Raw genomic sequence first — 15,508 nt, forward strand, 5'->3', positions numbered from 1 at the left:
ACCATAACATACACTCCTCAACCAAATTATCAATTTCATAAAAATTATTTATTTCTACTACCATATTTTTAAATTCATCATGCTGCATTTTTTTCATATTATTTGGGTGTAAATTTAATAAGGAATGAGCAGTACTGTTTTCATCAGAAAATCTTAGCTTTAATTGCATTATTTGCATTATTAAGGAATCTACATATGGTTGGTATAAGGAAACTCTAAAATAATCTTCGGGAGTATTTATTGGATGATTTGAACGATGCTTTTGATTAGAAACAATACGAGGAATTTTAATTTCTTCTCCAAGCTCAATCGCAACATTTTGAGCTTTTTTAAAAATCTCATGAAAATAATTTTTCAAAATCGGTTTTTCGCGCCATACGCTGTGAAATTTTTGTTATTAAAATCAATTTAGTACAAAATATATATATTATAGTTATCAAACTATAAAGATTATTTGATTTATTATTGTAATAATCGATAGTACCAAGTAATAATAGCATTGTCGTCAACAAACGTGTGTCAAAATAAACATGTATAAGAAACGCTATGTAAAATGTGAAAATAGCGTGTACCATGGTCTGCAAATATAAATACTCATTTATAGTTATTTTATTAGACATCCAAACAAAATATATCCTATACATTATTAAAATAAATTAATATTATTATTTTTGTCATTCGGCGACAATTAATATAATATTATATTGTTGAATTATTATCGGAAATAAAAAATAAAAATAGTAACACTGCGTTGTCGACATTGCCATCGCCGTCGTCGTCATTCGGGAAAAAATAATATCCACTAAAAATAGCTATGCAAAATCCAAATATACCAACATTGATTATAAATACTATTTTTTTTTTATGTATAGTATAGTAATATTTATAAATTATAATCAATGATACCAATGAAATAATGATAGAATACGAGATCCTACTGAATATTCACATATTATTAAAGTCGAAACAGTGCATCTAAAACCGATGACTTAATACACCCATAAAAATCCACAAAACATTTATTGACTACGTGTCGAGTACTCGAGTGGCACTCAACGTTACAAAAAATATTTTTAATTTAAAAAATATTTATTTCGTATTTTTGTGTTATTTTATATTATCTTATGATATTTGACCAAGAAAAAAGCCATGGGAGGGGCAGATGCCCCTACTTGCCCCCCCTTGCGGACGCCCTTGCTATATAGTAATATATATTAATAAAGACACAGACGGTTGAAGACGCGCGACGGTGACGTCCGATACCGTCTCAATAATACATACCCAATCTATTTTTATCACGATTTATCGCTAAAGAAAGTATTGACGGAAAGAAAGTAGGGACGGCCCTGAGTGCAGCACATTATCCTGTGTTTACACGACGATTGACGATATTATTATTCCGTTATTCCGTTTCTGAAGTAGTTAATCTAATACTCGACCGTCTCGACTAGTAAGTAATAACTCGCAAGTCGATTTCGGGATTTAGTTTTACTATGCTCGTCTGTGGTCGACCGTCGAACCTGTTGCATTCGATTTGGTAAGCACGCCTATCCACAACTTACGAAACGCAGTCTATCGCTATGCAGAAACACAACGATAATAATACGAATGGGTATTCTCGGTGGAGAAACGGGCCGAAGAATTGGCAACAGAAACTATCCGATAAAACACGTGAACAGGACGTCAAGGCACCCGCCGCCGACAACGTCGCGCATTCTTCTACCGGCAACACCAAGGCGTATTTGAATTACTTCAACGTAGTACAACCCGCCGAATTATCCATGTTTTCGGATCAGAACAGGTACGATACATCGGAATCGTCCGTGTCGAGGAATACGCCCATGGGTTCAAATTCGAATTCGAAAACGGTAGACGCCAAAAACGGCAACAAATTTTTCTCGAGAAAAACGAATTGGTATAACAGAAATTCCGGACAATATCAGGAAAATCATCATAATAACAACAACAATAATTGTAAGTACTCAAACAAATATCGAAATAACAGAAACAATGCAAACGTGAAATTTAATGAATTTATTTCAGCGAACAATTACAGTAACGAGCACAGTAATCTATCCATTGAAAATTACCACTCGGCAGCTACTACAAATGACCCTTCTTATACAGACCCAGTTATAAAACCGGAATTAAATCAGAACGCTCTTTCTAATAATAATATCCTGGACATAAATCCAAATTGTTATTATGATTCAGATTGTGATTCTGATCCCGGTGATTTAGAAAAAATGAAAAAAATGACAGCTGCAGATTATAATTTAGATTGTTATGCTCGCTATGGGATACATGAATCAGAAATCAAAGACTATGTGCGCACTATTACTTACAAAAACTGTATAGAATATTGTACTAAAGAATTTATTAAGGTAAATATAAACTGTATCTTGCTAGTCAAAATAAAAATTTAAATTTAAATTAATTTATAGATTTTTTATATATTTTATTTTATTTAAGTAATTAAAAAAATATTAAACAGTATAGGAACCTACATATTATTTTAAAATATAAATAATTTTAATGCGATAATATAATTCTTTTTCATTGAAAATATTAAAACTTCTTATGAGTCAAGTTTATAATAAAGTATAGAATTTTATTCATTATAAAGTGACAAAAATAAATATATATATTTTCTAATAATGAATATTAAATTTGATGATAATTATTAATATAATATTTCTACTACCTTGTGAATTATGTAATTACTTAATTTTAAATTCATTTTTCAGGATAAAATAGTATTAGTTATCCGCAGTGGTATTGGCTTATTACCATTGTTATGTGCCCGGGATGGACAAGCCAAAAGAGTAATCGCTTTAGAACAGTCATCTTGTATTGAATATGCTCGTCGTATAGTCACAGACAATCGATATAGTTCTGTGATTACATTAATTCAAAGCAGTGTAAGAAAAATGACATTAATTTTAAACAAATTACATATCACTAGTATATATTTTAGTGTTATATTAAATACATGTGTTACAACTTTATTTACTAGATCTTATTTAAATATTTTTTGTTTAAAGGTCCACGACTTGAAACAGTTACCACACAAACTTAAGAAGGTAGATGTTATAGTAGCTGATTTTTTGGGAAACTGTGTCATAAGTCAAGGTGATCAAATGGAACAAGTTATTGAAGCTAGGGATCGTTTTCTTATGCTAAATGGTTTGTATGAATGTATAAATATTAACTAGGTTATCCTTGTATTCAGATTTGTTATTTTAATCCACATACTTGTTTAGGCTTAATGATTCCCATGTGTGTTACTTTATATGGTCAGTTATTAGAACAAAGACGAATCTATGAAAATTGTCGTATACGCAAAAAAACTAAAAAGAAGACATTAAAAAAATTCAATAGGAGCCTAAAAATAAACAAGTCTGACAAACCTGAAACTCAGTCAAGTGATACTGACAGTTCATCAGATTCAACATCATGTTCATGGTGGAGTAATGTTTATGGATTTGATATGAGATCATACTCAGAAGTTGTAGTAGATAGTAATTCTGAAAGTCCTATCTCAGCCAAGGATGAGTGGCAAGTGATGGAAGAACCTTTAGTTACATTTTTTGATCCATGCAAGGTAAATAATTGATTTTTATTTATTTCTCAACATTATTTTGAAAACTATTCACTTTATTTGTATTATAAATGTTATTGCTTTTAAATTATTTGACTATCCCATTTTTTGTTTTTTTTTTTATATATATATAATTAATATATAATATATTCAAAAATTAAAAGCTAAATATGTTATCAATAAAAACAAATAACATTTAGCACTGAATAATAAAATGTTAAATAGACCTTTTATAGTATTATTACTTTCTTTTTTTCCATAATTATGCTTATCATAAAATGTTCATAACTTGTTTCAAAATTAAATACCAAAAAAAACCTATGTGGGCTTAATTTTCTTACTTTCAAAACAGGAATTCTCCTGAGTGTAAAATTTGCTTGTAAAATAAAGCTGAATATACTAGCTAAGTAACGTTAAGTATTATTTAACTATACTTAAGGCAACTTCATTCTTTTGTTGATAAACAATAATGTTCAAAACTAAATAAAATACTGAAAACTTCATTTTTTTAAATATATTTATCTAACCGAAAATAATATTGTTTAATTTTCATATTTTAATTTACTTGATAATTTTTTTTTTACTAACTCTGTAGAATGTCTAGTACTTATTTTAAAAAAGATAAATTCTATCCAAATCTAAATTTTAAATAGAGTAATAAGTCGCAATTCTATTTACCTGTTTAATTTTAAACAATTTCCTTTTGTTTTTGTCACTATGTTTTTATAAAACAAATTTTAATAAAAAAAAATTTCAGGTAGTGTCTAATGCTTGCTTAATAAAGAAGTTTGATATGTATAAATGTACTATAAATGAAGTACGACATGTACATTGTAAAGACTTAAAATTAGAGTGTTCTACACCTTATTCAAGTGCCAATGGAGGTGATTATGCACATATGTTAGAGTTGTTTATGGTAGTTGATTTTCCTAATGGTCAAACAAATGTTAATGAAAAAGGTAATTATTTTTTAAACATAATTTTAAATACTTTCTGTATAAATTACCAACTCTTACTTTTTGTTATTTTGCTGCAATTCAATTTTTATAAAATAATGTCTAAACTTAATTTTTTATGTTTATAGATGATCTACAAATAGGATTTTCTACATCATCGTATTCACCATATACTAGATTTAGACAGACTGGTTTATTGTTACGGGATCAGTTACTTGTGGAACAAGGAGACAAGTTTAAAATAAATGAATTCCATATGTGGCGTGGTCCTCAACAAAATCAAATAATAGTTGGAGAAGACACTATCACTAAAAGTACTTGTGATAGATATGGACAAGAAGAGAATTTAAAGTTAAGGTTAAATTATACATTTATCAACCAATATACCAAGGCGATTAACAGACGTTGTGCTTATACCTTATCCAAGCAATTATTTTAAAGGTTTTTAAATTCTATTAATGTTAATTTTGGATTTATAAAGTATTGAAGAATTTATTATTTGTTTTATATTTTGTTAAAACGTTACAAGAGGAATAACTAAAAAGTATTAAAATCAACTGTCAAAAAATAAAATTATTTAAAAGCAATATAAAAATAAAGATTAATTTTTAAATAAACTAGTTTTATTAATTACATTTATCCTTTCATGATAGTTGAAATAGTCTAATTAAAAATCATAAACAACAACATTTAATTACTAAATAACTATATAGCAATATTTTGTATTCATAAATAATTATAAACTAAAAACTTGCCAAACAGTATTCTGTAGTTACCCAATTTTAGAGCATTGTTTTCTCTCCATTTACATTTGTTGTTTACCCTGGTACATAAATACATACATAATTATTTTATGTAGGCTCCGTGTGTGATATTGATATGAAAATAAATTAACAATGGTTTGATGTAATGAATAAAAAACCTTTATATTTTTATTAAAATAATTCATAGGCTTACAAAATGCTATAACAATTGCTGCTCACGACTGCCTAAAATGCAGAGAAGAATTCAGAGACATGCAGTTTCTTAAATATTCTAAAAACAGTATACGCATAGGTTTAAACCATTGGTATGTAAAAACTGTAATGCTCCTACAATTTCATAAAAAAAAAAAAATTAATTAATCATTTAACAAACCAATAACAATTAAAATAATACTAATATAATAACTTATATAAACATAAATATAAAAAATCTACCTTGGTATTGATTTTTTTTTTTTTTGACAACTTATTCAACTATTATTCAAAACAATATATTATTACATTTAAAAGTTTTACATCTGTAATAGTTTGCTAAGAAAATTAGAATCACAAAAATATTGAATTTGCAGTAAAATTGTACTATACAAAATACGCAAAAAATTGAATGTTTCAATCTTATGAAGTACACTTCACTTCATGAAAAAAATAGTATTAAATATACTTAAATTTTACTTTAGAAGAATCAATTTTTTTTTTGTTAACATCTTTTTATAAATATTAAAATTGTTTCAAATTTGCTTATACAAACTCCTATTTTTTTATTAGACTAAATCGAGATTGTTTGATCAGTTAAATGATCACTTATTCTCGAAATAAATGAGTGAACACATGAATATTAATTATGATGTAATCTACAATTTTTACTTGAAATTATAATGTATGCAAAAATCATATTGATCATATTTTTTTTTATAAGATAATTAGTTCCCAAATATATAGCATGCTTTTATTAAATTATTCCTATTTTGTAAACCAATTTTTAAGGAATAATAATATTATTCCCAATTGTTTTATTAATTTCTAAATGCTCATGTAAATAGAATGTTACAGTTACTAGTACTAATATTGATTTATTAAATTAAATAAATAGTAATTATAATACAATTTTCATTCATAGGACTTTGAAGTAGTCAATATTGATTGTAATTATTTTAACTTTATTAGGTAACTAATAAGTTATTACTTTTATTTTATTATAACATTTTAAAATACTGTTAACATAGTATATTAATATTAATGTCATTAATTGTGAAGTAACACTTATATAGAATGATTTTTTATCATGAACCACTCATTATTTCAATAACCATAAAAGTATTAATATTTTAAAAAATATTTCTTTTGTATAATTTACAGCCAAAAGTGTACTTAACCTTAAGTTAGGTTAACTTCTACCTAATCTGAATAAATATATTTTAAAATTTTTAATAAATATTATTATAAGACATAATTATTTTTTTTTTATAATAATAAATAATAATTTAATATATTTATTATTTCTTATTGATTATAATTTTTTATTTTATATAGTTTTATATATGCAATAGGAGACTTTTTTTAAAATTTCATTTATTTTTACCTCATTCAAGCATAATTTTAATTTTCTCAGACCCCAGTAAGTTAAAATCAATCTTGCATTTTACAGCAGTGTTAAAATAAACAATTATTATTCATTAATACAAATAAAAAAACATTTATGGATAAATTTATAAAAAATTAATGTGCTCAATTGAAATTTATCCAGAGTATTCTGATCTGTGGAATAGTCCTTAAATAATTCACCTTAGCTTTTAGATATCACCACTTGGTTTATATTTCAACTCTCAAGACAACAAACCATAATCATTCGACTAGTTAATTTAATTGTGTTGAATTAAATTCTTTCATAGAGCACTCTGATTAAGAGTTTAGTACACTACAAAGTTGTCACTTTTCAAGGTAAAAAAATATACTCTTGTGTTTATGTACAGTTTGTGGCAGTCAAACCCGACGATTTAAAAAGAACTGGTTGGCAGGGCTAAAATGGTAGAGAGTTTGGAAATGTTCTTATCGCTTTTATCGTCGGATTTGACTGCCGCATCCTGTAGTTAAAAAAATATTATCAAATTATAAAATTCATTTTTACAATTTTAAGTTTCTCGATAAAATCATTTTATCATCTTACCATCAATTTTGTTGTAATTTGTTTATTAAAAACAATTCTTTTGATGTCTGATCTTGTAAAGTAAAATATGTCAAGATTGTCAATTGCTAAATATATAGTACATATAATATGCTAAATACATATTAAATAAATAATAAATACATTTTTGGAAAGTTTTAACTACTTTTTTGTTGACAACAAATTACAAAAAATCAAAACAAATTATTAGTAAAATCATTAAATAATTATAAAAAACAAAAATCAGAGGATGAAGTCAGATCTTTAGTATCAAATGTTTTGACTAAAAATCAATTGGACTTAATATTAAAAAAAAAAAAAAAAGGTTATTTGGACAACTGATGAAATTTCCAAATCTTTTGCAATAAGGTGTTTAAGTCAACGTGCATACTTATATGTTCGTAACTCATTAAATTATCCATTGCCTGGTTTATCATCATTACGTAGATGGGCCTCCAAAATAAATATGAAACAAGGAATTCTCAAAGATATCATCAAGGTTATGAATATTTCAGGCAATAATTCATCTCCTATAGATAAACTTGTAGTATTACAGTTTGATGAAGTTAAAGTGGCATACCAATATGAATATGACAAAGCTAATGATATAGTTATGGGACCCTATAATCAAATGCAAATAGTTTTAGTTCGTGGACTTGTCGCTAAATGGAAGCAGCCAGTATTTATAGATTTCGATAAAAAAATGACTGATGAAATTTTAACAAACATAATTGGTGAGCTTTATAATGTAGGATATACCGTAGTAGCATGTGTATGTGACTGTGGAGGTGTAAATAATATTTATGGGCTTATGGAAAAAATTAAATATAAATATTGATAATACTGCCTTTTCACATCCAAACACCGGAGATCCAATATTTATGTTTGCTGATGCTCCACATTTATTAAAACTAATAAGGAATTGGTTGATTGATGCTGGATTTATAATGGGAGATGGAAAAATTGTGACAAAAGGACCTATTCAAGAATTATTAAAAATAACTGAATCAGAAGTTTCATCTTGTTATCAATTGACAAAAAACCATTTAGACTGTATTAAAACTCATCGTCAAAATGTATTGCTTGCTGCACAGTTGATGTCACATTCTATTGGAACAGCATTGAAACATTATTTGCCAGGAACAGATAAAAATATGGCTGTTAACACTGGTGATTTCATATTACTAATAAACAAGTGGTTTGATGTAATGAACTCATCTAATGTATGTGCAGCAATTCCAACAAAAAGGCCATTTGGTTTACACCTAGAAGAACAAAAAAAATATTACGAGAAGTAATAAAAATATTTTTAAATATGAGAGTCATGTCAAAATCTAAAGAAAATGCAATTAAAACAAATGATGAGTGTACATTAAAAAAAAAAAGTATGGAAATTTTTCAAAAAGGTGTCATAATATCTAGTACCTCATTGCAAAATCTTTATGAATTCCTTAATCAAAAGTATGATCTAAAATACATCCTAACTCGACGTTTGAATCAGGATGCTTTGGAAAGGTTTTTTTCACAGTTGAGAACTCGTGGGGGCTTAAATGATCATCCAACACCATTAATTGCGCTATACAGGATTCGGATGATGATATTAGGAAAGACACCTGGCATTGTAGTTAGTATCTCGTTCAAACACTGTAGACATTGAACCAGATGAGTTTCTGATGGCCACATTAATGAAAACAGCTATGGTAATATTACAAAAAAAAAATAAAAAAATAGTTAATGTAATATCTAATGATATGCACCTATATAAAATACAAAATTACAATTTTATTTTTTAGGTACCAGTATCCATAAATGATCCACAACAGTTTATACAAGACAATACTGATTATAATAGAGTACCAGAAGTTGAAAGCGTCAAAGAAATATTTAATTCTTCAACATCAACATCCACTCTTTTGGTTCAAGAAAATATAGCTGTTAATCCACAACTAATACTGCTGAAGAAGATGGTTTTCAATATGTAGCTGGATGGATATAGCTAGAAAGTTCAAAAATGAATTTCCGGGATTAGGTTCCATAACAAAAGCAAATGAAGAACATAAATATACTCTTCCTAGTTGGTTAGATCATTTGTCATTTGGAGGCTTGACTACTCCTTCTGATGAATGGATGCAAGTTGTAAAATTGATTGAAACTGAATTTAATATCTACAACGGAAAAGAAAACTTAAGTAACAGTCCAAATATTTCTAAAATACTAACTGACAAAATAATGAAAAAACAAAAAGCTTTTCCTCAAAAAATAATAAAAGCATACATTTTACAAAGGGTATTTATACCATAGACCTAATAACTATTATTAGTTATTAGGTCTATGATTTATACGTATAAAATATTTAAATTTAAAAATTAAAGAAGATAAATTTAATAAATTAATAAAAAGAAAAAATTACAATACAGACATTGAAGGATATAAAAATAGTAAAAAAATGAAAAAAATTATAATTTAATTAACATTTCTTGTCTTAATATTTGTATAATGTATATGAATAAGTACCCATACCTGAATAAATAAGTTTATTTTGGTAGGTAATATTTTTTTTATGTTTTATTGTGTGTGGTATTTTAAACAATTGGTTAATTTTTTTTTTAATTGATTTTTATAATTACAACTCGGCATCAACATTCAACAGTCATTAGCTACAATACTACATAGTCTTATACTCTTATGATTACTATTTATAAGGTTAAATTTGTATAACTATTCTATTATATTATTTTTTTTATTTTGGTTAAGTTTGTTGATATACTATAGTAAATTTTTACTTACCAATGCTCAAATTCACTATTTTATATAATATCTGTGATAGTCTACATCAATAGAAAGAGACAAGACATAACTTAGGTATCATGGAAGATATTATATAATTTCATGGAGTCAATAACACAGTTATCAATTTTAAATGGTTTTATCACAGACATTTTGGCGGGGTGCCAATAATTATTTTATTAAATATTACGTTATTACTTCGATAAATTTTTTAACAACAATAACGATTTTTATTTTATTATTTTATTAAATTCAAGTAGAAAAAAAATTGAAAAAATGGTCTTCAAGTGTTCAATTAAAACTTGCAGAGAAAGCACTCATAACACGGAAAACATAAAAATGCATTGGTAAGTATTTATTTAAAAATTATTAAGTAGGTAGGTAGATATTTACCAAATACATCTACAGTTTTTTATATTGTTAAATTAAGAATCCACATAAAAATTATGAAAAATTTAAGTTATTCAAATTGTTTTTTACAGTATACCTAGATCATTATGTATGATGGAGAAATGGGTGAAAGCTATTCGTCAACACCAACCAGACTTTAATGCTACAGCTCACTCCAAAATATGTAGCATGCATTTTTTAGAGTCAGATTATAATTTAAGTTTGGTTAACAACCAAAAAGTTTTAAAAAAAACTGCCATACTCAGCTTTTTTATGAACTGTAAGTGTTTACATACCAATGTATTATTATTAGTTATAAGTTTATTACTTAGAATATAAATGTAATTTGTAAATAAACATAAATTATATAATATTTTATTAGTTTCATCTATGATTGAAGTCATTGACGTTTATGAAGATAACATGATTCATAATATACCATGTAAGTAATCAGTATTTTGTATTTTTACTATATTACAAATATTCCAAACTTAACAAACATATGGTAATTTCAGCTACTAGTTCAATGTCTCCAAAGTTTTGTTCTTCAACTACTCAAGAACTTACCATAGATACACAGTGTAATTTAATAATTTTTTAATGTTTAACTATACTATGTTTTGTAATAATTACATTTATTTTATCGAATTGTCTTTAGTATTTGAGAAACATTTGCCAAGTAAACCTGCTCTAGACTCCACATTAAAGTTGTCTCAAAACATATCAAGTAAATAATATATACCTCAAAAATAATAATTACTTACATTGTGATTATATAAATTGTAAGATCTATCATTTTTATTTTAGCAGAAGTCAACATTGCAAATGAAAAATTGCCACCTCCTGCTGTTGAGTTAACTCCTTCATTTATAACTCCTCCTCAACCAAGGCATGTTTCATTTTTTTTTTTAAATATGTTTATTTTTGTTATTGTTTTTTATGTTACTTTTAGGAAACGTAAGTACTATGTTGGAGATTTCAAAAGTGTGGATGACTTAGAAAGTCCAAATAGTCGACGGAAATTATTTATTGCTGCTAAAAAGTCCAATGAAAAACATGTATCTACTATAAAGAAATTAAGGATACAAAATTATAGTTTACAGCAAAACATTTCAAATTTTGAACAGCTGATTGATTATCTAAAAAGTGAAAGTAAAATTAATGAAAATTGCTTTTCATTTCTGAAGGTAAGATTAAAAGTATTGGTATTTATACTATAATGTGTATGGTAATTGGTAACAGGTAATTGTTTGTAATTTGTTGTGAATCATCAATCAATAAATATATAATAATTATTAATTTGGTATTAAGAAATATAAGTTATTTAGAAATGAGTATTTGTAAATTAAATTTTAATTTAATAGTTTTAAATTCAACAGGTTATAATTAAAAGCCTTAATCACTATAAATGAAAGTATTGATTGTACAAAGGTATGTTTCTTTTTAAATTTTTTATGTCTAACATCAGGTTTGTTAAAAAAAATGTATGTATAAACTGTTTAAATTTTTAGTATTTATCTGTGCATCTTTGTTTTAATGTATTTAGGTAATGTGGATTTAATCAAATGATAAATACAAACTTAAAAGTGAGTACCTATTTTACTAACAATTTTTTTTTAAGTAACTGTTTTAATATTTAATAATTACTTGTGTTTAGTATTTATCTTTGTATTCTAATTTATTACAAAATTATAGTTTACAGCAAACAATTTCAAATTTTGAACAGCAGATTGGTCATCTTAAAAATGATAATAAAATTAATGAAAAGTAATTTTCATTTCTGAAGGTATGATTAAAATTCTAGGTATTTATACTACAATGTGTATGGTAACTGGTAATTGTTTTTAATTTGTTGTGAATCAATAAATAAATGATTATTATTAGTTATTAAGAAATATAAGTTCTCTAGAAGTGAATATTTGTAAATTAAATTTAAATTTTATAGTTTTTAAATTCAACAGATTATGATTAAAATCCTTAATCACTATAAAGGAATGTATTGACAGTACAAAGGTATATTTTTTTTCAATTTTTTATGTCTGACATGTTTGTTAAAAAAAATTGTATGTGTAAACTGTTTAATTTTTTTATGTATTTAGGTAATGTGAATTTGTAATGTCGATGAATTTAATGTGAATTTAACAATGAATAAAAAATTAGTTATATCAACAGTTATTTGTTCCTTTTTAATTAATTTTATAAATCTCTTTATCTAGGAATGCCTACCAAATGCAGAAACTGCTCTTCTAAAAAGACAATTAAATCATGAAGGCGGTGCATACTCCCCTGATTTACGTACATTTGCCTTAACTTTACATTTTTATTCACCGAATGCAACTGAATATAACTTTGTACGTGAAACTTTTCAAAATTCTTTACCCGCTCCTAGCACCCTACGAAAGTGGTACTCATGTATTGATGGTAAACCAGGTTTTACGGCTGAAGCCCTGAATGCTGTTGAAATTAAATTAAAAGAAATGAAAAGTAAAGGTAAAAAACTTATATGTGGACTAATAATAGACGAAATGCACATCAAAGAAAGTGTAACATTCAAAGGAGATAGATTGATGGGGTACGTAAATTATGGAACTGGTACCGATGGTTGTGATGGACTTCCCAAAGCTACTCAAGCTCTTGTTTTTATGCTTGTAGCCCTAAACTCAAATTGGAAAGTACCAGTTGGTTACTTTCTTATTAATGGGATAGGGTCAATGGAAAAAGGTAACTTAGTAAATACATGTATTGAATTAGTGCACAAAATTGGAGTCCGAGTTAAAACTCTAACATTTGATGGTACGGTATCTAATATTTCAATGGCTAAGTATTTAGGTGCCGATCCTATCTATGCCTTATCCCAAACCTTTTTTTAAACATGAATCTGGAATAGTAGTACATATTTTATTAGATGCTGCTCACATGCTTAAACTATGTCGAAGTACATTCGTGACTGGAAAACTCTATATGATGAAAGCATGAAACCTATAAAGTGGTCATTTTTCAAAATTTGGTTTCTCTACAGGAAGAAATTGGTCTTCATGTGGGAACAAAAATTCGTACCAGACACATTAGGTATTATAAAGAAAAGATGAAAGTGCGTTTAGCTGCTCAAACTTTCAGCTCAAGTGTAGCAAACGCACTAGAATATTGTTCAAAAACATTAAATTTAAATAGTTTTACAGATTGTAATGCGACAATAACATTTTGTAAGAATATAAACAATATATTTGACTTTTTAAATACAAGCATGGGCGCCCATTGGGAGGGGCAAGGGGGGGCACTTGCCCCCCCCTGGACAAAAAATATTAAAAACTTGTAACTCAATAAATATTACCATAATATAATTATTATCTTTACATTTGAGAATTTTTTATTTTGACCCCCCCTAAAATTTTACTTATGGGCGCCCATGAATACAAGGAACTTCTTAAGTAAGTCACAGTACAAAAAACCTTTAAAAAGAGAAAACGAAAGTGACATATTTAATTTTATTGATGACTCCATTAAATACTTGCAATCATTACACTGTGAAATTGGTATAGATAGTAGTAAAACAATAGTTCCTGTCATAAAATCCACTCGAAAAACTGGATTCATTGGATTAATAATTTCATTACAAAGCATCAAAAATATATTTATTGATACAGTTAAAACAAAAGAATTAGATTTTTTATTAACATATAAAATGAGCCAAGATCACCTTGAAATGTTTTTCTCTGCTATCCGTTCAAGAGGAGGTTTCAACAATAACCCCACTGCTTTACAGTTTGAAAGTTCTTTTAAAAGACTATTGGTTCATACAGAAATAATGACATCGTCTGGAGCAAATTATGTAGTGATGGATATGACAAAGATTTTGTGGGTCAGTAGTAGCACTTCAATACCTGTTGAAAATTCCAATTTTTATTTAGATATGCTATGTGCAGAAATAGAAGATGTCGACATTAATTTCAATACAAACCAATTTAATGTTTTACAACAAGTCGTTGAAGATATTGTGGCGTACTGCGTACATAGCAGGGTTCATTGTCAGAAAACTTTCACGGAAATTAATTTGTGACGAATGTACTGAAGTTTTAACTCGAACTAACACCGAAAGTGTTTCATTAATAAATATTAAATCGCGTGGAGGATTATTAAATCCATCAGTAGATGTTATCTATTTATGTAAAGTAGCTGAACGAATTTTTAATTCTTACAAAAGTTTGATACCAACTAAACCCAATATTATCAACTATTTAATTATTAAAGCTTCTTCACAAATTAATTTAAAAAATATTTTTATTGTATTAGCTGATAATTTTTTGAATCAAAATCCATTAGACAATCATTTGCTAAAACTTACACATTTAATATTAAAACTTATTTCAGAAGACAAACCTCAGCCCAGAAGACACAGACAAAAAAAAACATTATCAATCGTTTAATCACTACATACATGTCAAAAATAGAACATTTAAAATATAATATTATAAATTTCATTATTATATTTTTATTATTATATATTATTATTACTATGATTTTATTATTATTATTCACCTGACTATTTAATTTATTTATATTTTAATCTGATAACTTTATAATTGACAAAGATCGTTTTTAACTAAGACATTCATTTTAAAAATCAATAGATGATTTCAGATTTATTATTTTTATATTATTATTATTATTAATATTAACCTATTACATTTTTTATATTTTGACTTGATAACTTTATATTGACCAAGTATAAAAGATTTATAATCTAATGTTCATGTGTTTATTTATGTTTATACTTAAAACTGATATTTGTGATTTTTAAATAAAATATATTTGATGATTTTTTTCCATGTCATTATTTTGTCACATATTT

General features: G+C 26.3%; 2 protein-coding genes across 4 annotated transcripts; both read left to right on the top strand.

The window, feature by feature from the left end:
- Positions 1–1,335: 1,335 nt before the first annotated feature.
- On the top strand, positions 1,336–5,055 carry LOC126555110 (protein arginine N-methyltransferase 1-like). Of its 2 annotated transcripts, XM_050210073.1 has the most exons (7): positions 1,338–1,974; positions 2,044–2,384; positions 2,748–2,921; positions 3,045–3,186; positions 3,264–3,604; positions 4,359–4,560; positions 4,686–5,055. In XM_050210073.1, exons 1-7 carry the CDS (start codon positions 1,581–1,583, stop codon positions 4,994–4,996), a joined length of 1,905 nt encoding a protein of 634 aa, XP_050066030.1. In that variant the 5' UTR covers positions 1,338–1,580; the 3' UTR covers positions 4,997–5,055. The 2 variants fall into 2 exon arrangements, with proteins under 2 accessions (XP_050066029.1, XP_050066030.1); XM_050210072.1 differs by having other exon boundaries at positions 1,336–2,384.
- A 5,407-nt stretch (positions 5,056–10,462) lies between these two features.
- Positions 10,463–12,154, top strand: LOC126555109 (uncharacterized). 2 transcript variants are annotated; one of them, XM_050210071.1, is made up of 7 exons: positions 10,463–10,616; positions 10,752–10,939; positions 11,042–11,101; positions 11,175–11,240; positions 11,318–11,386; positions 11,470–11,548; positions 11,612–12,154. In XM_050210071.1, the coding sequence occupies exons 1-7, from the start codon at positions 10,546–10,548 to the stop codon at positions 11,877–11,879; spliced, it is 801 nt and encodes a 266-aa protein (XP_050066028.1). In that variant the 5' UTR covers positions 10,463–10,545; the 3' UTR covers positions 11,880–12,154. The 2 variants fall into 2 exon arrangements, with proteins under 2 accessions (XP_050066028.1, XP_050066027.1); XM_050210070.1 differs by having other exon boundaries at positions 11,467–11,548; positions 11,612–12,148.
- Positions 12,155–15,508: the final 3,354 nt, after the last annotated feature.

The sequence above is a fragment of the Aphis gossypii genome, unplaced genomic scaffold, assembly GCF_020184175.1.
Source record: "Aphis gossypii isolate Hap1 unplaced genomic scaffold, ASM2018417v2 Contig00710, whole genome shotgun sequence".
NCBI classification, from domain to species: domain Eukaryota; kingdom Metazoa; phylum Arthropoda; class Insecta; order Hemiptera; family Aphididae; genus Aphis; species Aphis gossypii.

What these genes read in the sequence shown, in the direction of transcription:
- LOC126555110 (XM_050210072.1), top strand. Translation starts at nt 1,581, where the DNA reads ATGCAGAAACACAACGATAATAATACGAATGGGTATTCTCGGTGGAGA. An exon ending in TTACATTAATTCAAAGCAGT is followed by an intron (nt 2,922 to 3,044) that starts GTAAGAAAAATG and finishes TTTTGTTTAAAG; the next exon opens with GTCCACGACTTGAAACAGTT. An exon ending in CATTTTTTGATCCATGCAAG is followed by an intron (nt 3,605 to 4,358) that starts GTAAATAATTGA and finishes AAAAAATTTCAG; the next exon opens with GTAGTGTCTAATGCTTGCTT.
- LOC126555109 (XM_050210070.1), top strand. Translation starts at nt 10,546, where the DNA reads ATGGTCTTCAAGTGTTCAATTAAAACTTGCAGAGAAAGCACTCATAAC. An exon ending in GAAAACATAAAAATGCATTG is followed by an intron (nt 10,617 to 10,751) that starts GTAAGTATTTAT and finishes TGTTTTTTACAG; the next exon opens with TATACCTAGATCATTATGTA. An exon ending in GTTGTCTCAAAACATATCAA is followed by an intron (nt 11,387 to 11,466) that starts GTAAATAATATA and finishes TTTTTATTTTAG; the next exon opens with CAGAAGTCAACATTGCAAAT.